The 22,291-nt window shown below is 48.5% G+C and overlaps 1 protein-coding gene, 1 long non-coding RNA gene and 1 pseudogene across 12 annotated transcripts in view; 1 reads left to right on the top strand and 2 right to left on the bottom strand.

Annotated features, from left to right (window-relative positions):
• LOC149749429 (large ribosomal subunit protein eL32 pseudogene) overlaps nt 1-15,325 on the bottom strand; it is a 23,493-nt pseudogene extending 8,168 nt beyond the window's left edge. The window contains exon 1 of the transcript XR_016393130.1: nt 20-15,325. The product of XR_016393130.1 is annotated as a large ribosomal subunit protein eL32 pseudogene (transcript). The remainder of the gene's footprint in view (nt 1-19) is intronic.
• On the top strand, nt 7,457-22,291 carry LOC111179262 (uncharacterized). Of its 2 annotated transcripts, XR_002645870.2 has the most exons (4): nt 7,457-8,438; nt 8,877-13,422; nt 16,730-16,810; nt 17,346-22,291. It is a non-coding gene; the product is annotated as an uncharacterized LOC111179262 (long non-coding RNA). The 2 variants fall into 2 exon arrangements; XR_016393131.1 differs by having other exon boundaries at nt 7,457-13,422; nt 17,120-22,291.
• The window catches only part of TFDP2 (transcription factor Dp-2), a 162,051-nt gene continuing 155,207 nt past the window's right edge, over nt 15,448-22,291 (bottom strand). For all 9 annotated transcript variants that reach the window (XM_022582646.3, XM_022582647.3, XM_022582648.3 and 6 more), the window contains 3 exons: nt 20,013-20,179; nt 15,885-15,990; nt 15,448-15,669 (listed from right to left, as the gene is read on the bottom strand). In XM_022582646.3, the coding sequence (XP_022438354.1) occupies nt 15,486-15,669; nt 15,885-15,990; nt 20,013-20,179 (457 nt within the window). In that variant the 3' untranslated portion in view covers nt 15,448-15,485. The remainder of the gene's footprint in view (nt 15,670-15,884; nt 15,991-20,012; nt 20,180-22,291) is intronic.

The following is a 22,291-nucleotide window of genomic DNA, read 5'->3' as shown; positions in this document are numbered from 1 at the left end:
AACCCCAACTAGTGGTTACCTTCCGTGTTGAAGCTGCAGATGCGCACAGCAGCCACCGGTGCCTTTCCTCCTCGCAGTCTGAATGGGTTCCTTGGATGTCTTTTCCACGAAGAGCCCTCCGGTTAGGGTTGGCCTGGGCAGGTAAGCACAGCCTGTTCTCTGAACTGTTGCGGAGACCGAGTGCAGACACGCCCACTTGGGTCTGTTATTTATTTTTATTTTTTTTCAAAGTCTTTTGTTTTTATTGGAAGTATAGTTGATTTACAATATCATGTAAGTTTCAGGTATACAGCACAAGATAGATAGATAGATATAGATATCCTTTTTCAGATTCTTTTCCTGTATAGATCATTACAAAATATTGAGTATAGTTCCCTGTGCTATACAGTAGGTCCTTGTTGGTTATCTATTTTATACGTAGTAGCAGTCGGGTCTTTTCACCCTTTTCAGCTCTCTCCATGTACTCTGTCGCCATCTTTTGTGTGTCTCCTAATTACAGGGCCTCTGAAATGGGTGGTCCCCTGAGGTAGCACTCAATCTCTTGCCGGCCCGACTGTCCCCTGCCTGCCGGGAATATGCCTCTGTCCACAGCTGTCCTGCCCCGGGGATGTGCGGCTCCACGCCCGCCCGCTGTGCTCGCAGGCCTCTCTGCTGGTCAGTGCTTGTCTGTTCTATTTAGACCTGATCATTCGTGCCGTTTCCTGATGCAGAAGTATCAAGTCTGTGAAGTATGTGTTTTCTCAGCTGTGATTGTCAGTCCCCCGAGCCCAGGAGCCTGACCTCTGTGGCCCTCTGGTCTCCCCTCCCACCCGGCGCTGCCTGTGACACCCCGTCCTCCAAGGCCCCAGAGGCCCCTGCACTTGTCGTTTGTCGTACTGACTTCTGGCCATACTCACTTTGCCCCAGTTCCTGAGGGATTTTGCTCAGGATTGAACATTCCTGCAACAGCGCTAAGCACTTTCACATTCATATTTCTCCTGAAATGCCTGTGAGGCATGGAGGGCGGAGGTGAGCCTCCTCTTCTGTGAGGATGGAAACAAGTCCAGCCCAGGGACTTACTTTTAGTGGAGCCGCAGCGGAAATCCAGGTCTTTGCTCCAGACCTGCCATCCCATGAATTCCAGCGTTTCAACGCACTATTGAAAAGCGTGGCTGTTTTTGTAAGTGCCCAGACCACCCCCACCCACTGTGTTTAACTTCACAGCAGCACATAAAACAGTGTTGCTGTAGAATGCAAATGCTTTCACTTTTAAGCGGGTCTCCTCCAGCAAGGCTGCTCTGGGTAAATGCGGGTGTCCGTGTCTCTTCCTGCCCTGACCTGTCCCTGCCAGGCCCATCACAGCGCCTTGATGTTCCCCACCTCAGGCCACGCGGTCCAGGCAGGGCTGCCACACCGACCTGTTTCCAAGGGCGAGGGGTTGCCCGGGCCGAGCTCATCTGCATGCTCTTTGCAGCCACACTGGTTGGTGTCGGGGTGGCATGTGGCCCAGGCTGGTCCAAGAAGAGTAAACCCCAAGACACTGGTCAGGAGAAGCGCTGACCTCTGGGCTAGAGGGCTGGAGGGCAGTGAGGAATCCAGCAGCTGCTGGGGACCATCTGGCCACCATTTGGGGAGAGCTTGCCTGAGAAAGAAACTCACAGGGTCAAGAGGTGGGCAGGGAGGCAAACACAGGAGACTTGTGGGCACAGCCATGCCACCTTCAGACACCGTCTGCTGGGGACCCCACTTCCAAAAGACACTTCCCTCCCTGGGAGAGGCTGGCGCAGGAGAGAGAGGGGCTTTGTTCTCGGCCTTAGTCATTCTTTCCTGGGCCACCGTCCCAACTAACTGCACAGATCTCAACACCAGACTCTCATTCCCCTCAAAACCCAGAGAACTGACCACCCTCACCCCGCCCCCAACTAACTCTGGGTCAGATGACAGCCTGTTTGACGTGGATTTCTTTGTATAAAACTTAAGACGATACACTTATCAGAATTGAAAAGACTGCCTTGGAGGGACTAGGGGCAGCTCTAATTTATCCTTAAGAGCACAGCCTGGAGCCAGGCTGCTCGCCTTCAGTCCTCACTCTGCCCCCTGCTCAGAGCTGTGTGACCTTGGACAGTAACCTCTCTGTTTCCTTAGTTTTGTCTGTAAAGTAGGGCGAGTGCTTAGAGGAGTGCCTGGCAATTAGCGCTAGATGCCTTAGCTGCTTTTTATTACTGGTGTGTCTTTTTTTTTTTTGGCCAAGTTCCATGGTTTTATTAACACAAACACAATGTGCACACGAGCTGTCTATTCATTTTTTCACTGTGCAGCCTGGCGTTGGGATTGGTGACTGGTGGCCAGCTGGGCTGCTCTCTCCAAAACGGCTGGCTTTGCAGTTCTCGGAGGAGAGGTTGTGAGCAGTCTCAGCACAGAAAAATTTGTTGCCCGTCAGCAGCACTTCAAGCTCCTTGACACTGTGGACCAGGAACTTCCGGAAGCCACTGGCAGCACGTGCTTTGTTTCCTTGTTGCTTCCGTAACTGATGTTGGGCATCAACCTTTGGCCCTTGAATCTCCTGCGCACGCTGTTGTCAATGCCTCTGGGCTTCCACCAGTTCCGCTTCATTCTGACACATCAGCCTGACTGGTGCTAGATGAACTTCTTGGTTCATCAGGTTTTGACCATCTTGGGCTTCACCAGTGGTCTGAGGGTAGCCATGATCCCGGGTAGGAGATGCTGCCCGCTCTGTAGGCAGCGCCGAAGAAGAGAGCCATTACTGTTAAAGAAGATTCATTATTTAGGAACAAAGGATTTCTGTCTTCCCTCAGAGTCTCCCTGGTCCAGGCCCACTCTGACCACCGTGGGCATCTGGAGCCAGTGCCCACCGTTCAGCTTGGGAAACTTGCTAGGGGTTGGCGGCAGTTCCCTGGGGTAGTAGAAAAGTATCTTGCCCCATCAAAGACTAGTCGCTGATTCAACCTACAAATGACTAAAAGAGTTTTGCCCCAAGAGAGGTGCATCCCTGGCCTGTGATACACCTGTGGGTGCAGAGACTAAGAAAACAGCTCTGTGCCTGGCCCAGGAAGCCTTTTAATTTATTTTTTTTAATTTATTTATTTTTTATAAATTTATTTTATTTTTGGCTGCGTTGGGTCTTCGTTGCTGCGCACGGGCTTTCCCTAGTTGTGGCGAGCGGGGGCTACTCTTGGTTGCGGTGCGTGGGTGTTGCAGTGCGTGGGCTTCTCATTGCGGTGGCTTCTCTTGCGGCAGGGCACGGGCTCTAGGCACGCGGGCTTCAGTAGTTGTGGCACATGGGCTCAGTAGTTGTGGCACGTGGGCTCAGTAATTGTGGCACACGGGCTTAGTCGCTCCACGGCATGTGGGCTGTTCCCGGTCCAGGGCTCAAACCCTTGTCCCCTGCGTTGGCAGGCAGATTCCTAACCACTGCACCACGAGGGAAGTCCCAGGAGGCCTTTTAAAATGGACTTCTGAGGAGAGGGCTTGTGGGGAGCCTCGTGTTGGCCCCTCCAGCATTTAAGGCTTTTCCCTCCCTGGATACAAAGATTGGGTGAGGTAAGCTCTCTGGCTGGAACTCTCTTTTGCAAGTGATTTGGTCTCTTCGTGACCTTAGGACAGTCCCTCACCTTCTCTCCCACTCAAGCTTCTCCTGTGGAGTTGTTACTGATAAATTCACATGGAAAGCAGCTGGAAGTGCTACGGACTTCATGTAGTTCCTAGTCATCTGTTTTTGACTGTGTGACAAGCTCATTCCTTCCCATGCTTGCTGGCTTCTCTGGGCAGGTGTTCTCTTGTTAACAGCTGCCCACACTCAAGTATGGAAAAATCCAGTGGCTGCTGGTTAGAACAAGTGTGTTAATGGCAGCAGTGGAAAGACAGAACTAGCTGGTACCGGACTGGCGGGGGCGGGGGGGCATGAAGCAGCTGTTTCTGTGTTGGAAACACAAACCATATTGGCTTGAGACTTATCAGAGTGGAGCCCTCATCTTTCCATGGTCTCTTACTGGCTCATAGAAAATAAACTACTAACGTCCTGGTGGGGAGAGAAGCGTATAGTACGCAGGGGCCTGGGCTGGTTGGAAAAGCACAGTCGGGCCTGTGGGCGAGTCACTAGAAAGGATTTGTCAGGTAGGACCCAGAGGCGGGTGACAGTGAGGCCTGCTACCCCCGACCTTCTCCCCAAGAGGCAGAGTTTTTCTCCTTGCATCAGCTTATTTGCTCCTATCTCCCAGTTACTTCCGAAGCCAGGCAAATGTCTCACTCTTTTCACCATCTTGTCCTCTTTTGACTCAATCCAGCAGAACATAGGATGGTTAAGAGGTCAGTCTTTCCAGGTTAGCCAGGCTTTGGCCAGATCATTCATGCTGAAGGTGAGTGCTGTTTGGTCATTCGGGCGAACCAAAGGGTCAACATAAAGAGCGTGTAGTTCACCTGTTCATGCGTTCGTTCGTTCATTCACTGGTTCAAAAAAGACTAAGAACCTATCATTACATACCAGTTACTGTGCCAGGCCCTGAATTTACAAAGATGAAAGAAAGTCCATGTATAAGAAACAAGTTCCTACTGTAGGTTATTTTCAGAGAACTTCTAATTTCTGAGAGACAAAGATTTTCCCTGGGTTCCCTCCCACTGACAGTGAAGCCTGAGAATTTCCGAGTGAGGTGGGTGCCGGTTTGTGATGCTGGAGCCTGTGAGCTGCAGGGGCTTCCCTCCCTCCTCTTGCACGGAGGTCCCTCAAACGGCCCCAGCCAGCCCACCCCTACGTGCTCACAAGCTGTCATCAAAGGGAGGAAGACAGGTCAAGGTGTGCAAACGAGTGAATGAATGAACGAATGAACAGGTGAACTACGCACTCTTTATGTTGACCCTTTGGTTAGCCTGAATAACCAAATAGCACTCACCTTCAGCATGAATGATCTGGCCAAAGCCTGGCTACACTCCCTACTTTCCTGACTGTGTCTCTCTTCACTTAAAAATTTGCCAAGAAAGTCAACAGACTGTCAACCGCAGAGTGTGTTCTAATACTGCTTATTGAACATGACAAAATCCTACAGAAAAATTAGAATTTTGTTTTCAGACAATGCCTAGGAATTACGGAATTTGTGTACACACACGCAAATGTAAATAAACGTCAACCGGGCTTCCCTGGTGGCGCAGTGGTTGAGAGTCCGCCTGCAGATGCAGGGGACACGGGTTCGTGCCCCGGTCCGGGAAGATCCCACATGCCGCCGAGCGGCTGGGCCCGTGAACCATGGCCGCTGAGCCTGCGCATCCGGAGCCTGTGCTCCGCGACGGGAGAGGCCGCAGCAGTGAGAGGCCCGCATACCGCAAAAAAAAAAAGTCAACTAAAATTTCTCAAATGCCAGCTCATCCAAGCTCATCAGATGAGTAGACTGTGTTACCGACTTATCTCGTCAATCCATTACCCGTATACCCAGCAGGACTTTAACTCCATCAAGGACTCCCAGTGCAGTAGCTGGTATTTGTTGAGTCTTACAAACAAAAACTTAAGCAAAGCACACGGCCACCTCACAGGAGATTGTGCTGCTTTCCAGCCGCTACTGGCTGACGGGCGAGGCCCTCCAGCGCCTCCATGGCCCACATGGCTCATGCTACGTGGGTGTCGCAGTTTTTCATTTCTGTGTTTGTTCTGCCCGTGGTGTTTCTCCTGGACTTTTTTCCCCATCTGCTCCGTGTCTGTCCTTTATCATGATGACTGGAAGTGGCCCCAGCAAGCACCTACCTCCCCGGCCTAACTCCAGCCAACCCTGCAACTTGCTCATGCTTTTGCCCTCCAGGCTCTGAGAAGACTTTCAAAAGGGATTCAGGGTGGGGAAGCCACGGGGGAAACTCTCTCCCCTCAGCAAGCAGATTTCTTTGGTCAGACCTGTCCTTAACCTGCCCAGTCACGTACAGGCCAGGTTCCTGGCACAGAGGCCCAACAAGGAGGGAACAGCTGCCCTGATACCGACCCTCATTCCAGAGGTTTTAGAAATGTCTTTTGAGGAATTTGTCTCTGGAAGCCCTGGAGAAGGTGTTGCCCGTTAACAAACACTGTCTTTGAAGACAGACGCCTCCTCCAAAGGTCTGCATCCAGGAGTGCAGGTGAGGAAGCCAGAGCCTGTGGCTTTTGAAGCTGCCTGTCTTCTCTGTGGTGCTGCCAGGGTCGGAGCCAACACCTAGGAAGAAGCAGGCAGCCCCACGGCCTGCCCCGGCCCGCCTGCCTGTCTGACGAGGCCCGCGGGACACTAACCGCCCCCAGTAGGAACTGCAGTTTGATGGTCTCTGTCTCCTTACATGCCTTTAGTCTGACTTTCAAGAGTGTCCACTGGGCTCACGTTTTGGTTTGTGTTTTTTTTTTTTTTGCCGTGCTTTATGGCACACTGGATCTTAGTTCCCCAACCAGGTATCGAAGCCGTGCCCCCTGCGGGGGAAGCACGGAATCTTAACCAATGGACCGCCAGGGAAATCCCTGGGTTTTGTTCTTAAAAAATAATTTCCACAAGTATTTTTAAAGTAAAAAATCTATCATTCTTATAACTGTTAATAGTGATTTATAAACTGAATTTTGATAAACCTTGAGGAAACTGTTCATCTTTTAGATGATCACAGGACGGGCAGGAGTGGAAGAGCCCAGCACTGCTCCAATGGCCCATCGCACGAAGCAGGCCGCACCTAGATGTTCTACAGACACCTTCTGTGAGAGCACTTCTTGTTGTATTCAGATTAAAGATGCAATACAAGGGACTTCCTTGGTGGTCCAATGGTTAAGAAGACGCACTTCCAATGCAGGGGGCGTGGGTTCGATCCCTGGTCAGGGAACTAAGATTCCACGTGCTGTGGGGCAACTAAGCCCATGCACTGCAACTACTGAGCACGCAAAACACAATTAGAGAGCCTGCATGCCGCAACTACAGAGCCCATGCGCTCTGTAGCCTGCACGCCACGACTAGAGAGCCCACGCACTGCAACTACTGAGCCTGCACGCCAGAACTAGAGAGAAGCCCACGTGCCTCAACGAAGATCCCATGTGTCACAACTAAGACCCCATGCAGCCAAAAATAAAATATTTTTTTTAAAGATGCAATACAAGACTTTGTTCACTGGAGGTTCAAAAACAAATCTATTTATTAGCAGAATCTGAAAATAAATCCTGTGGAGATGGTACCTTTTTAAGGACCATTATTTTGGGGCTTTAGTGCATACTCTTTTGGGGATTTCTAATCAAATTCTGGCTTTTGGGGGCCATGGCCAAGTGCTAGGGCATGAAAACAAATCTCCTGACCTCAGTATGACAGGCATCATAGTACTCGAGGCCCTTGAGTAAGGCAGGAGACAAGCAAGCGAGAAGGAAGTGGTTGGCGATGGGAGCTGTGCCCCAGTGGCAGAAATGGCAAAGTGATTTGCATGGAAGTGAAAGAGGGGTCATGACAAATTGTACTTTGCATTCAGTGGGATTGGTTTCACCCATCCTGATACAGGCCTGCCTTTACTACAGAGCATTTTATACGCTTGGATTTCCTGAAAGCAAGTTTCAGCAAGAAGCTGGAGAGGCCTCTCGGGAAGAAAGGCTGAGCTGGCAGTGAGCAGGGAGCTCCCGGGCATTTGGCGGTTGTTCACGGTATGAACACGCGGAGCCCTCTTCCCAGGCAAGAAACGGGGGAAGTTTCGAGGTGTTCTCAGGCACAAGCAGCAGTTAGAGGAGCCAACGCTCAAATAAATAAGACACAGAAATGGAAGGAGGATGGAACTACTGTAGCAGTTCGTCTGTCCGATGGAATGGGGAAAAACTAGCTTCTGGGAGTAGGAACCGAAAAAGGCAACAGTCGATTGTCAGATGAGTTCTGGCTTCTGGGGAAGACCCTTGGCTGAGGCCGTCTTCTCGCTGATGCCTTGTCGCCTCAGCAGAGCCCAGCTCAAGGAACTGGGTGACGTAAACAACTGCTGGGGCTCTGCGGACATCTCCCCGGCCAATCCCGTGGCCACTGGCTGTGTTGACAGCTACCAACGACACTCCCAGCAGTCTCGCACGACATCCCCCATGCGGCCACAAGAGCAAAGCACGTCCTCATGGCCAAATACGTGATCCAGTGTTACTCGCATGGGTCCTTGGACACGTTCGCCAAATGGCCCTAGGGAGGACCTGCTACCAGCTTGGGCTCACCACTCCAGGAAGTCCCTGGGAAAGGGGGCGGGCACTGGCTCCCCACTTCAACACTGGACAGTCCACACCACCATCACTGACTTGGTCTGCTCAACTCAAGGGAGAGTCTTTAAGGGAGGATGCCTTTCTTCCTGGACATTAACATTCTTTTTTTTTTTTTTTGCCATGCAGCATGGCTTGCAGGATCTCAGTTCCCCGACCAGGGATTGAACCTGTGCCCCCTGCAGTGGAAGCGCAGAGTCTTAACCACTGGACCCCCAGGGAAGTCCCACTGGACATTAACATTCAAGTGAGTGCTTCCTTCACCATTTCCTAGTGTCTCTTTAAGACGTGGCCCCATCCTGCCATGCCCCAATTGCGCCAAACCCTTCCGACTGTCCACGTGCCCACCACGCACCCAGCTCAGACTGCATATAAGACAGCGTTATCAAGGGCTCCCACCTCTCCCAAGGCAGGCAGAGATTGCTTGAGCAGGAGGTTCTGGGGGCCACGGTGGCTCCTGGGGCCTCACTCTGTACCCATCACTGTAGCTCGTCTCTCTGATGCCGGTTTGGTTAAAGGGAAGATGAGCATTCTCCCTAAAAAACTGTATTACAGTCGGTCGTTCCTGAGACTGCAAAGACATTATTCTTTAGGCGATTATCTTCTAAGGTGATCTTATAAAGATGTAAAATCACAGGTCTCCAGTGCAGAAAACCTTTTAAATGTCTTGACATTTCCATCCTAGGTGACAGGTGGTGGATGTGCATTGAAGTGCTCTGGGGACGTGACCTGTAAGTAGTGAGGGGTGCAGGGTGGGCTAGAGGGTAGCTGAGCCACGACACAGTCGTCAGAGGAACCAGCCAATTCCCCGAGGCACTCTGACATGGAGACGGCCCTTCAGATACCCCAACTGGGGCAAGGCGGCTGGGCCTCTTGTACCCCTCACTGGCTGTGTGTGGTATATAACCTTGGGTGAGGCAGCTCCCTTTTAAGGGCAATTCCTGGGGAGAGGGGCTCAGATGGGGCCGGGGTCCGGGCACTGCACAGTATTCACTAACCCCCACCGCCCTCAGTCTGCTACTAATGAGACCACAGTTATTTTAAATTATTTATTTTTTCTACAGTACATCTCATTCAAATCATGGAACAGTCTGATACATTTTTTTCCTCAAGCACAACTTAAACTCATTTCAAATGCTTATTCTTTCTTTCCTTCTTTTAATCTTTCAGGATGGACAGACACTCACACTGTAATTGCCAAAAAGACCCACTCAGAGTTTATTAAAAATACAGCTTCCCAGGCTCCCCCCCCACCCGCCACCAGAGCTTTTGAGGGAGCGTCTGGGGTGGGTCCTAGGGAGGCAAAATTTAAAAACTCCCCCCATCAATTCTGCTGTGGGTGGTCCTTGAACCATCCTTACAGGAACACAGATTAGCACTTGTCCATTACCTATTGGAAGCAATTTCAGAAAACCCAGGAATAATTAAGTATACAGAAATAGCTCTTCTATAAAATTTCCATATAAAAATAATGGTATTTATTTACAAAGTTTGAGAATGCTACAAAATAATAATCAGGTTAGATACTTCAATCTAATAAAGTCTACATTAGGCAGGTCAGATGTGGTGTTTGCATTTTCCCCTTATTTCTCGTTTAAACTGCTTAAAGCATGTGGCACCATGATGTTTCCTTCATGCAGAAAAAAGCAGAACTATATTTTCTGGAAATAAAACCTATCAGCACAGGATCAGAGTACGACATCTACAAATGAACAGGTGAACCAGCTGGGGATTTGGGCTCATGGCCTTTCTTTTTTGTCTAACAGTCAGGGTGGTGATGGCAAGCAGCCGCCTCGGAGACCTCACAGTACTGAACGGTGGGCCTCCGAGCTCCGGCGCGGCCGGCGGGTCCGCCTTTCGGGACACCGAACGGGTGAAGCCGCCACGGTTCTACTGGGAAAAACAGAACTGCAACACGCTCAGAGAAGTCTCTTAGCAGAAGAGAATCTCGGTCCCCAGAGACTTTGGGTTTGAGAGAAATCTTTGACCCCAGTCTTGAACACACAGAACCATCAGGCCATTTGCTATTAGTGCCCGACATGCTGAAGACAGCGCATGGGAAGTGACAACGTGGTGAGTTTGAAGCGACAAAGCGACGGGTTTTAAAACCCAAACATGATCTGGGGACGTCTCCTGGTTGAGACGGGCACGGACAGAAAAAAAGCTAACATTGCTACAGAAGGGCCAGTTGACCTCCAACGTGTGTGAAGGGCTCTGCCCAGGGAGGAACGGGTTTCTTCTAAGCCTGGGTCTTCCGGGCTGGGACAGGCCCGAGACTGACACCACAGCCTCTCGCCGGGACCCACGGGCGGAGTCCACTCCTGCTGCTCAGCTGTTCAGCACTTGGTGTGACAGAGCGCTGATGCTAACCCAGAAGCCCTCTGGGAGGACCCGGGTGAGGGCTGGGTTTGTAGGAGGCAGTGGGGCCCCGGGAGGAGGGATATTCGGGATGCAGGGCAGGCTCTGCCAGACAGGCTGAGGGGCATCGGGCCGGTCACGCCCCCGGCCGGTTTCACATGCCTGAGTGAGTGGGGAGGGTTTGCCCCTATTCTGAGGCCCTTGGTGGAGAAGGGGCGAGTCCTGACCCCACGTGTCCACTACGCTGGCTTCTAAGGCAGCTACAGGCAGAGGACCGAAGTCCAATCTGCTGGAGTAGCAAGGGGTCACGACAGCATGGAATTCACAGGCCTTCGTGTAAAGCGAAGGCCCTGTAAGAATACAGGCTTTTATCTGAAAGTACAGCTGCACAGAAGTAAGCGAATATACTTTCTTCTGTCACAAGAGCGTGGTCAGTGAACACCTGCGGCCACTGAAACTTCTGTACTTGTCAGGGACTCCCAGGTCAGAGCTGGAGGGCAGAGTCTATGCCCTCACCTTCTCTTCCTTAGCACAGTGCGAGTGTAGAATAGGTGGGAAAACGGGGTCCTGAAGGTTATCTACGCACAGCTTTCCAGAGATCTTGGCTAATTCCTGAGAAATGTAATTTACGTGGGCATTAGCTTGAACTTCTTAGAAAACGGTAAAGTCAACGTCAGACACTATATTCCTTTTGGGTAATAGTCTTCGGCTTGAATGGAAGTTAAGCAAATGCACTGAACGTTGTATGACTGTGAATCAGAGGGCAGGGAGGCACGCTTCTGAGGGCCGCTCAAGCGGCGTCATGCAGGGGCCCTGGCACACCCCGTGGGTCTGGATAAATGTGTGTGAGTGATCGTCAGTGCTGGGGGACCACTGCTTCGGGTGACTGAAAATGGGGAACCCGTTTGGGAAAATGAACCTCAGGTAGTCTTCAGCTCTGCTAAAACGAGTCCATATGCAGGATAAAAGATTCTCTTTTATATATCTAATATAAAAAGTAGATCTTTATGTATCTAACAACTTGTAAAACTAGAAGAAAACACCTAGAAAAGTTCTCCATTTCTACTCACTTTCCTATTGTGTAGGTTCAATTGGAAGGTAACAGAGCCAACAAGGAGACCTCCATGGGTTAGAATGTTCTCTTAGTTTATGGCTACTGCTGGTAGCTAAGTTTGGTTTTCTTTTATTAATCTTAGAAATTCCCTGACAGACTCCAAAATGTACACTGAAAGCTGGAAGAGTGGGGCCTTCGGAATTTAGCAGAGATTTCCAAGTGCACGTTATGGGGTAGGGTGGCCTGGTAGGGAGGTCTTTCAATTGTCTGATTCAGAACAGAAGTCACTTTCTCAGGGGGCCTTCCCCGGATACCGCCAGCCAAAGTAGCCTTTCCCCCACTGCCCCATGTCCCTGTCATTTTTTCCATAGCACGAATCAACCTGAACGTCTTCTGTTCTGTATTCACTCAAACACTTACTGAAGGATTAAATCTTCCCATTCACTGTCCAGCCCCTACCCTGCAGGGACCACTGTGGCAGTGCAGCCTTAAAGTCCACCTCACAGACGTGCCCGAGGCGAGGGGCCTGGCGAGGTGTCAAAGGCCACTTGAAGTGACTCACGCATGAAGCTAACCAGGCTTCTCCCCGTGTGTGGTTCTTGTAGGAAGAGCTGAGGCAGTTTCCTTCCTTTGCTAACCCTGCCCCACCCATGCCCACTATGCTCTGACCGTCCCAGGGCCCAGGTTACACCCAAACTTTGCTGTCTCTACAACCTGAGCAGCCCAGAAAGGGCTGTGTTTTAGCAAACAGCCGAGTTTCTGATGTCTGCACGGCTAAAGTGAGCCACTCCTTTGTGGTTATCGCTGCTTGAATTACCTGCGGGGCTCATGTGTACCTGGGGGCTGCCCCCGGCATCATTTTTCAGGTAGGGCAGAGTATGGTGACAACTGTAAATTCTGCCAAAGAAGAGAGTTATCCTCTTTGTCCCGGTAAAGTGGCAGCCAACTGCCGACAGTTTTCTCCCCACCATTTCTAGAAGACAGGGGTCATTTGTAAAGTTTTGCAGGGGGGCGGGCAGCGCTGAGAGGTGAGGAATCACCGTCTCGGCACCTCCTTTCCCGGCCCCTCCCCGAGGTCCTCTGTGATCATAAGGCACAGTTTATGCCAACACTTACTGAAGCTGCTCCCATCACCTTGTCATCACGGGAGAAAATGAAGCGGGTCAGACAGACGCGCAGCGGGGAAGGGCAGGAAGTGTGGGCGGCTGCCTGGGCGCCGTGGGCACTGCCTGGACCCTCCCACATCAGGGCCAAAGACGGCAGGCTTGGTGCCACCTGCGCGGGTGCTAAACGGATCACGACTTCACTGACTGGGCGACACCGTGCACCGGAAAGGTTACCGAATACACTGGCGCTTGAGGGAAAAGGGGACTCTTGAACTTCCCCCAAGCAGAGTGTAACCAGCACCCTCTGGGAGGGGTGTCTGCGTGTGTGTGGACATGTGCGTGTGCAAATAACCCCAAGTGCTCCTCCTATAGAGAAGCCTGGATGTTGTAACCACAATTTCCTTTTTTTTTTTTTTTTTTCCTGTTTGATTTCTATATGAAATTGTGACTGAGTAACGAACTTTAGAACCACATAAATCTGTTTAGGGGAGAAGCAGAAGAATGACAGCATTGCTCTTTCTAAACATCTGAGTCTAGCTTTCTGCTCAGGTAACCAGTGACAACACATCCTGTGATCACAGTGTGACTCTGCCGGGCGTCCTTAGCAGTAACCCAAGTGTGTCACTGAGGAACGGAGGCCACTTCCTGCCCGACAAGCACCACACACTGCTCGCCGGCTGCGGAGGCCACCGATGGGGCACCAGTAATGAATGGTAAGAGGAGTCTTTGGTTGCTTTTTCTTTTAAACCCATATTTTATCAGCAGCAGAGAGAGAACAGAGAAGGGAGGGGATCGGTGCCCCACGAACTCTGGCAAGGAGCCCGCTACCTGGTAGAGGAGTGCTCACAATCGGTGCACCTGTCATGAACGCCGATGTGTGGCCCTGGGACCTGCGGCATGGTATTCTGAAGTCTGAAAAGCCCGCTGTGGCCCTGGGCCTCTCCAGGTCCCCGCTGGGCCCCTTTCAAGTACAGGGGCAGGAAAAGTTGGGTTTGGGAGAGGGAGAGGCAGCCTGAAGGAGACCCGGTTTTTCCCTGATGGTGCAGCTGACACCTTCCAGGCAGAACGTGCCCTGGAGGCCCTCGGGCCCTCCCTCCCGGGCCCGCCCCGGCCTCAGGGTGGCCCGGAACTCAGGCTGCTACGGGGCCCTCCTGCACCTGCCTCCACCTCTCCGGCCCCTCCGCACTCTGAGTCTGCGCTATGGCTTATTCCTGATGGAATGCGTTTTGTCTCAAAGGAACTTGGAGTTGTACATCCTTGTGTACTGGTTGTTTGGGTCAGCCAGGCCCTTCCCCGCCGGCTCACTGTGGGCACCGGCTCCCGCGCTCCCCCGCGGGGCTTAGGGAAGAGCCGGTTTGGGCTGAGCTCAGCGCTGAGCCCACAGACGCTGGATGCATAATCTCGGGGCAAATCCAAATGATTCAAGTCAGAGATTTAGAGTTAATCTTCCATTATCGTTTGCTCCTTTCCAAGACCTTAACTAATGTGCGCTTAGGTCGGGGTTCGGCTGTGGGGGCAGTGTCTCCACACTCGTATTCAGAGGGGCGGGAAGTGAACCCAGCAGTGCGCGGGTTCCTAACGGCATCTTTGGCTCTGACCTGACAGTCTATGTCCTGATCTACTGCACACCCAGTCACCTGGAGTGCTCAAAGTTTTTTGGTGTTTCTGTGAAACACTGAATATCGGGTGAGTTTGAAATGCGTTTGACCCAGGAATCAACCCAATATGGTCATTTTGATGAATGAGAATGTACCAAAGGTGACATGGACAGGAAAACATTGCTGTTCGTATTCTGGAAATACTTTTCAGACAAAAGTAATGACAGTTCATTTTCACAAATTGCACACGGGGTGAAATCATACAATTACGGCAGGGAACTTGTAAGCAAGCAACTCGGTCATAGGGACTTGTTCCTTTGTTTTGTTCTAGGTGAAAAAGCGGTATGAAATGCATAGCTCTGATTAAAACGATAGAGACAATTTTCTTCTCTTGTAAAACTCCAGATTTAGGTTGCTGGCGAAAGGCAGTGCTGGCAAAGTATTTAATGCACGTGGAAATGCTATTCTATTTTGGCTTCCAGAAGTAGCCCTAGAAAATTCTATGCACCAATGCATTGGCTAATAGTGATCATTTCAGTTTGACTATAAATTATTCTAAATGTCACTTAAGTACTCAAGAATTAGCGTTCGCTCCTTTCTAGAAGCCGTCTAAGGCAGCGGATGCGTAAAGCACCTCGACTAGACTTTCAACTAGTTCAGCGGTTCAATCTGTGCTCCTTGGGCCACGAGGGTCTCCATCCCTCGCTGTACAGCTCCTCCCACCGGGAACCTCTCGCGTTCAGCTCCGCCTCGTGAAAGGCAGCCCAGAGCAGGGAGCGGGGCGTGGGGCACACGGCCGTCGGGGACTGTTCATGGAGCCACCTCGGCAATAAGGAGGGCTGCGTGGGTTTGGGGGCCACGGCGCCCCGCCTCACGGAAGATAAATGCGCTGCGTTCGTGCTGCCAAGTCAGGGACTATCCCCTCTGCCACCTCCGAGTACGTGCTTTGTTTGCCATGTGATCTACTGCTCTGTCGTTCAGGGTTTTCATTCACACTACGTTAACTTTCACCTCAATCCTCTCAGCCTTCAGGTAATTTGCTTATTGTGTTTCCCTAGTTTTCACTGAACACACAGTGCAAACAAAGGCAAAGACCGAAGCAATCGTTTCAAACACAAGAGCTCACACTAAAAACACACATGAGCATCAAAGAGCAGAACGTGGGTCTGCGCCTGTCTTTATTCTGGGGAGGAGGAGTCCTCCTCGTCCTCGTCCTCGTCCTCGTCGTTGAGGGAACAGGGGGTCTCGCCTCGGGACTCAGAGCAGTGGGAGGCCGCACTGCCGGACCGGTGAGTGTCTGCGGCCAGGAGCCGCCCCGTTGCTAAGGCCACTTCAGCATCCAAGCACAACCCTTGGTTTGCACTAGCAAACAATTGAAAACACACAGGCTCATTAACGTGGTGGATGTCTCAAGCTTTGGAGAACACAGGGAAAAGAACCCGGGGAAGGGGGGAGCCGCAGGCCAGCCCTGCCGGAGCCGCCTGGGACCCGGCCGGCCGGCGCAGCACGCTGGCTCTCCCCTCCAGGGAGGGTCAGGGCTTCGCGGCTCGCCCTTCTCACCCTGAAAAAATACGTACCTTGATTGGGACAAGGTGGCACCAGCGGTCAGGTCTAAGTTTGAAACTGACTGGGTAGAGTTCAAAAGCAGTCCCTGATTTAACCACGACGGTCCTGTGGAGATATCTACAGGGAAAAACAAAAACAGATGGCAGCTCTGTAAGTTCCGTGGCTGCTTTTGTTATGGCGTGAAGAAAACACAGACAAGTAAGGCCATTGGCCTGTTCTGAATTACAGCCGGACGAGTCTCCTGCCCAGGGAAGAACCCAGGTTTCTTCAGCTTGGAAAACAGAACATAAGAGCGGTGTGGGGTGGGGATACAGGAAAGCAGACTACAGCAGGAAAGAATTCAAATTAAACCAATCACAGACTCTTCATTCTTTCTTCTTACAGAAGACCTCGAGAGGGCAGCTCACGCAGTACAGTGAGAGCTGTAGTACTCCTGGACACCCGCCGGGCTCAGCACAAAAGCCTCTGGCCGGGGTGTTAACAAGCTGAGCACGAGTGGGTGCAGACAAAGTCAAGTCGCAGTGTCTTAGGCCAGAAGGACACATTTTTGCCCAAGGCCCCCAGCACGCCGTCCTTTCGTGTCCCCTGGTGAACTCAGTGCTATTAGGCACTAGAGGCCTAGTCTTCTTCCTGGTACCCTCTGCTTTACAACTTGAACTAGACCTTATTTTAAAAGGCCACGCACAGTCGCTTTTTTCATGAGGGCGAGACAGGCGTTGCTGTTTTAGTCTGTATGAAACATTTTGGCTACGTCCTTGCAATCTCATTTTCTATGCATTTACCATAGTTTTCCTATCACGACCTTGACCAATTCTTATTGTACTTCGACTTGTTTAACGCTTGTCTCCTTATCTAGAATGTTAGCTCAGAGAAGGCAGTGACTGGAACATCTGAGATCTAACTGTTACCGCAAGAAGGAGTACCATCTCTTTCAACGGTGAGTTTACAACACAGGTGGTAGGTATAGCAGAAATGCATTCCTAAAAAAGAAACTTATTTGACTTACGTTGTGAGATAAGACCAAGTGTATGCTGAGAAAGTGTAATTTGCCAAATGAGCTTTTATTATACTTAACCAAGATAGTTTTATAATCACTGTGCAAAAAGGAAAAGAAACTGTGTACTGGGATTGGAAACTCCACTATCCTGGCACTACCTGACCAAGTGAGAGGCTTCCCACGTAGGAAAAAAGTAAACTAAATGACTACATTCATCTTAAAATGGCCTTGTGGATCTTTTCTTCCCAGGCGAACTAAGGCAGCTGTGGGGGAAAAAACAACAACAAAAACCCTTCAATTCTAAGAAGAAGAGTAGACTTTAAACGAACAAGTCCGTACATAATGAAATTAAAGCCAGAATCCTGTGCTAAGTGTTATCAATTAGTACGTATGGAAACCTTCTGCCAGAACACAGCTCTTGACACATTTTCTTTTCACAATGGCTCTGAAAAGCCAACATTTCTTTCTTTCCTAGGACCCACACAACGGTTCTCACAACCCTCCTCAAGAGCCACCCTGTCCCTCCACATACTGAAGGCACACACGCTTCTGCTTCTGAACTAACCTGAAAGTCTGTATCCCGGTCTGCAAACAAGGTCACGAAGAGATCAAAGCCACAGAGCCCGCCTAATCGCCCTGAGTCTTTTCACTGAGAATGAGCTAAAATAAAGTCCTGGAGATTTATGGAGTAAGAGCTTTATGCAGACCCTGCTGGACGGCTAGGATGCCTGAGCTGCTAATAAAACAGGAGGTCCTTCTCTGGGGGGAGCGAGGGGAGCTCCCTCGGGGTGAGGATGCAGGTCGGGGTGAGGATGGGGGACTGGGTCGCTGAGGGGCAAGAAGAGGGGGTCCCATTTGCAGGAGGCGGGCGGTGCTAACTTAAAAACTAAATCCAACAGAAACCAAATCTCCATCAACAGACTCTTGTGACTAAAGGGCCAAAACCATAAAACAAAATAAAAACAACCTCTTTGCTTATATTTGACTTAATATACTTTAGAATTTCTCATCATGTTTTAAAGGCATTTTAATATTAGTTCTAGGTAGTAATGCTTATAAATGAAGGAAACTGGCAAAGGCAAAAGAATGCTTTTGTCTATACATCCAAATTATATGTGCAGAATGTACCACAGTCTTAGGAACTAGGACAGTCATAAAGAAGATTTCTGAGTTAGTGAAAATCTGAAATTTAGAACATGCAAAACAGTGTTTCCATTTTCAAGTACAGTCACTATACTCTTAAAACACCCCAATTTAAAAATGGGCAAAGGATCTGAATAGACATTTCTACAAGGAAGATATACAAATCGCCAGTAAACACATGAAAAGATGCTCACCATCATCCGTCATGAGGAAAATGCAAATTGAAACCACCGTGAAACACCACTTCACATCCACCAGGATGGTTGCGATAAAAAAGATGAACAAGCGTGGAGAAGGATATGGAGAAATCAGAACCTGGTACATTGCTGGTAGGATTGTAAAACAGTACAACTGCTCTGGAAAATAGTTTGGCAGTTCCTCAGAATGTTAAATACTGTTTATCATATGACCCAGCAATTCCACTGCCTGGCATACACCCAACAGAACCAAAAGCTTATGTTCATAAAAAAACATGTACAAGAATGTTTATAGCAACATCATTCATAATAGCTAAAAACCGAAAACAATCCCAATGTCCTCCAACTAACAAATGGATTAAAAAAATGTGGTATATCCACAAAACAATTAAACAATTGTTTAATTAAACAATTAAACAATTAAACAATTTTATTGCACAAAGGCAATAAAAAGGGATGAAGCAGGATGGATGAATCTTGAAAACATTACATTAAGTAAAACAAGTCAGTCACCAAGGCTACATATTATATGATTCCATTTACATGAGAGGTCCAGAATGGACAAATTCACAGTGACAGGAAGTAGATCAGTGGTTGCCAGGAGCCGGGAGGAAAGGAGGAATAAAGGGTGACTGCTAGTGTATGTGGGGTTTCTTTTTGGGGTGATAAGACGTTTTAGAATGAGATAATAGTTGGTGATGACTGCATAATAACCCTGTAAATATACTTAAAACCACTGAATTGTACACTTTAAAATGTATTTTGGGCTTCCCTGGTAGCGCAGTGGTTAAGAATCCACCTGCCAATGCAGGGGACACGGGTTCAAGCCCTGGTCTGGGAAGATCCCGCATGCCGTGGAGCAACTAAGCCTGCACACCACAACTACTGAGCCTGTGAGCCACGACTACTGAGCCCGCGCGCCTGGAGCCCGTGCTCCGCAACAAGAGAAGCCACCGCAATGAGAAGTCCACACACAGCAACAAAGAGTAGCCCTGCTAGCCGCAACCAGAGAAAGCCCGCGCGCAGCACCAGAGACCCAATGCAGCCAAAAATAAATAACTTTTTGAAAAAAATGGTGTATTAATGGTACATGAATTAAATCTCAATTTTAAAAAATTACAATACCATTTCACATCCACCTGCCTGGGAAGATAAAACTCTTTCACTCTGCAGGTGAGAATGTAACTTGGCAAAATCAAATTGGAAAGCTGTGGCATCATCTAGTAACTTAATTAAGATGCACCCGACTCTGACCCAGCAATCTCACTCTATACACTTGCACACGGTCACCGGGATACAGTTACGGGGATGTTCGAAGCAGCACTGTTTAAATATCAAGAGACTGGAAACAAACTTAAGGTTTATGATCAGTAAAATGAACAAATAAATTGTGCTTTACCCACATACTAGAATTCTATGCATATAAGAATTCTATGTAAAAATGCATCAATTACAGCTATATGAAACCATGTGGACAAATCTAAAGAACATGATGTTGAGTGAAAAAATTCAAATCACAAAAGAATATATCACTATGATTCTATTTATGTAAAGGTGAGAATTAGGCAAAACTAATAAACTGTTTCCAGCTTACTATATTTGTTTGTGTTTGTGTCTCTAAAGAAAAGCACGTAGTGATAAACAAGAAATTCAAGAGAGAGGTTACATTTTAGGGTAGGGAAGGGCACAGAACTGAGGAAGGGCATACAGTGTGGGCTTTAATTTTCTATGAGAAAGGTTTTAGCAAGTTAGGGTCTGACATTTAATCAAGGACAACACTGAAAAAGCATGAGTTAACATACCTGTGACATAACCTTCTAAAGCCTTTGGCACCAGTGATTTAGCAAGTTTCAGATCCTCCAAGGAGCATTTGCCTGACTCCAGGCCAAAGGACATTCCCATCCGCTTCAGCACTTCTATGTCATCATGAATCTCAAAGGTATTGTCAAAATTAAAAAGATATTCAAACCTGCATCAGGAAACAAAGTTAGTGTGGGGTTTTCTGCGGTATTGGGGAGGTCTGAATAGTTTTGTACTCTGCATATTCAATAAAAGAATGAGGACCTAAGCTCAGCTACAGTACTAGAAATTGTTACCGTTTAGGGCAATGAGTCATTCTGCTGGGTTCAGAAGAATGACATCGCAAATAAACCACTTGCCAATTAAAACACCTTTCTTGTGACAGACAACAGGAGTCCATAAATTTCAGCCCTCATTAAGCTGTGGCAAACTGGAGACAGAAATTTTGGTCTAAATCTAATACTTTTCAAAGCTGTCTATAACTTTGTCACAAAAGATAAAATATTAAGGAAGCCTTCCCATGTAGGCATTTTTCCAAAGTAGATATACAGGTGGCCAAAAGACACATGAAAAGATGCTCAACATCGCTAATCGTCAGGGAAATGCAAATCAAAACCACAATAAGATGTCACCTCACACCTGTCAGAATGGCCATCATCAAAAAGACAACAAATAACAAATGCTGGAGAGGGTGTGGAGAAAAGGGAACCCTTGTGCACTGCTGCTGGGAGTGTAAACTGGTGCAGCCACTATGGAAAATAGTATGGAGGTTTCCTCAAAAAATTAAAAATACAACTACCATACTATCTAGCAATTCCACTTCTAGGTATTTACCTGAAGAAAACAAAAACACTAATTCAGAAACATAAAGTGCACACCCAATGTTCACTGAAGCATTATTTACAATAGCCATGATATGGAAGCAACTGAAGTGTCCACCAATAGATGAACGAAAAAAGATGTGGTATGTACACACACACACAAACAGAGGAATATTCCTAGTCGGCCATTAAAAAAAAAAAAAACTTGCTGTTTGCGACAACATGGATAGATCTAGAGGGTATTACGCTAAATGAGATAAGACAGGCAGAGAAAGACAAATATCATATGATCTCACTTATATGTGGAATCTAAAAAATGAAACAAATAAAAATAGATTCATAGAGAACAAATGGGTGGTCAGTTGCCAGATGGGAGGGGCTGAAGGTGGTGGGTGAAATAGTGAAGGGGATTAAAAGGTACAAACCTCCAATTATAAAATAAGCCACAGGGATATAATATATACCATAAGGAATATAGTCAATAATACTGTAATAAGTTTGTACGGGGAAAGATGTTACTAGACTTATCACGGTGATCATTTTGTAATGGATGCAAGTGTAAAATCCCTATGTTGTACACCTGAAACTAACATAACATTGTATGTCAACTATACTTCAATAAAAACAAATAAAGCAAGCAGTCATTAACAAAAAAATAACGCAAAGAAAGCCTTTCCAATTTAATATCTAACTTTCCTACTATGAGTTGGCCTAACTAGGGTTGAGGAAAAAGCATGTTGGATGCTTACTTCATTTTCATGAGTCAAGTGTTAGCTACACGATACCTTAGATGAGCAGAAAATGGAAGACTTTTCATAAACTAACCAACCCCCAAATCCTGTCTTGAGGGCCTAAGGGGTAAAAACGCCGCAAGAAAAAAGTGTCGTATATAACACATAGCACATTTCCGAACGTTTCTGTAAAATACCAAATCAGGATGCCCAGCTACCTGGCACAGGCTTTCAATAAAGAGGTGACTGTAAGAAGAAACAGTCCATCTGACTCCAAGGCTATGCCCTGGGGCACCATCACCCAGAGCCTCAGCGCCTCAGGGACAGGGTGCAGGCGAAGTTCTGGGACAGTGGTGGGCTTACGTTGTCATGAAATCCTATTAAAGTCACGCAAGGGTAAAACTTTTTATGCTAGATCTTAAGGGCAAAATTTATAATTTAAAGCAAAATGCCACATTTAAGTAATTTGAAGTATATGAATTTAAATAAGTACATTAACAGAAATTCAGAAAAAAAAGAAACCACACAAAATCTGGAGTGGATGCCTGCCCCAGGGGTGACTTCAGGCATACGTTAAAAGCTGAAGGTTTCGTAAATGTAATCATCATTGTGGGAAAGCCTCCTGGCTAAGGGGAAAGGATTGCATCACCAAAGTAACTGAAAGACCAGGCTTTTGCACCCCGCCTTGAACAACAAGCTCCTACAAGCAGCTCAGAGCCTCCTTCCCTC

The sequence above is a fragment of the Delphinapterus leucas genome, chromosome 4 (assembly GCF_059928025.1).
Source record: "Delphinapterus leucas isolate spDelLeu-1000000601 "Yukka" chromosome 4, BTC_Dleu_Yukka2, whole genome shotgun sequence".
NCBI lineage: Eukaryota > Metazoa > Chordata > Mammalia > Artiodactyla > Monodontidae > Delphinapterus > Delphinapterus leucas.
Note: the sequence above shows the minus strand (reverse complement) of the source record. Positions and strands in the feature narration are given on the sequence as shown.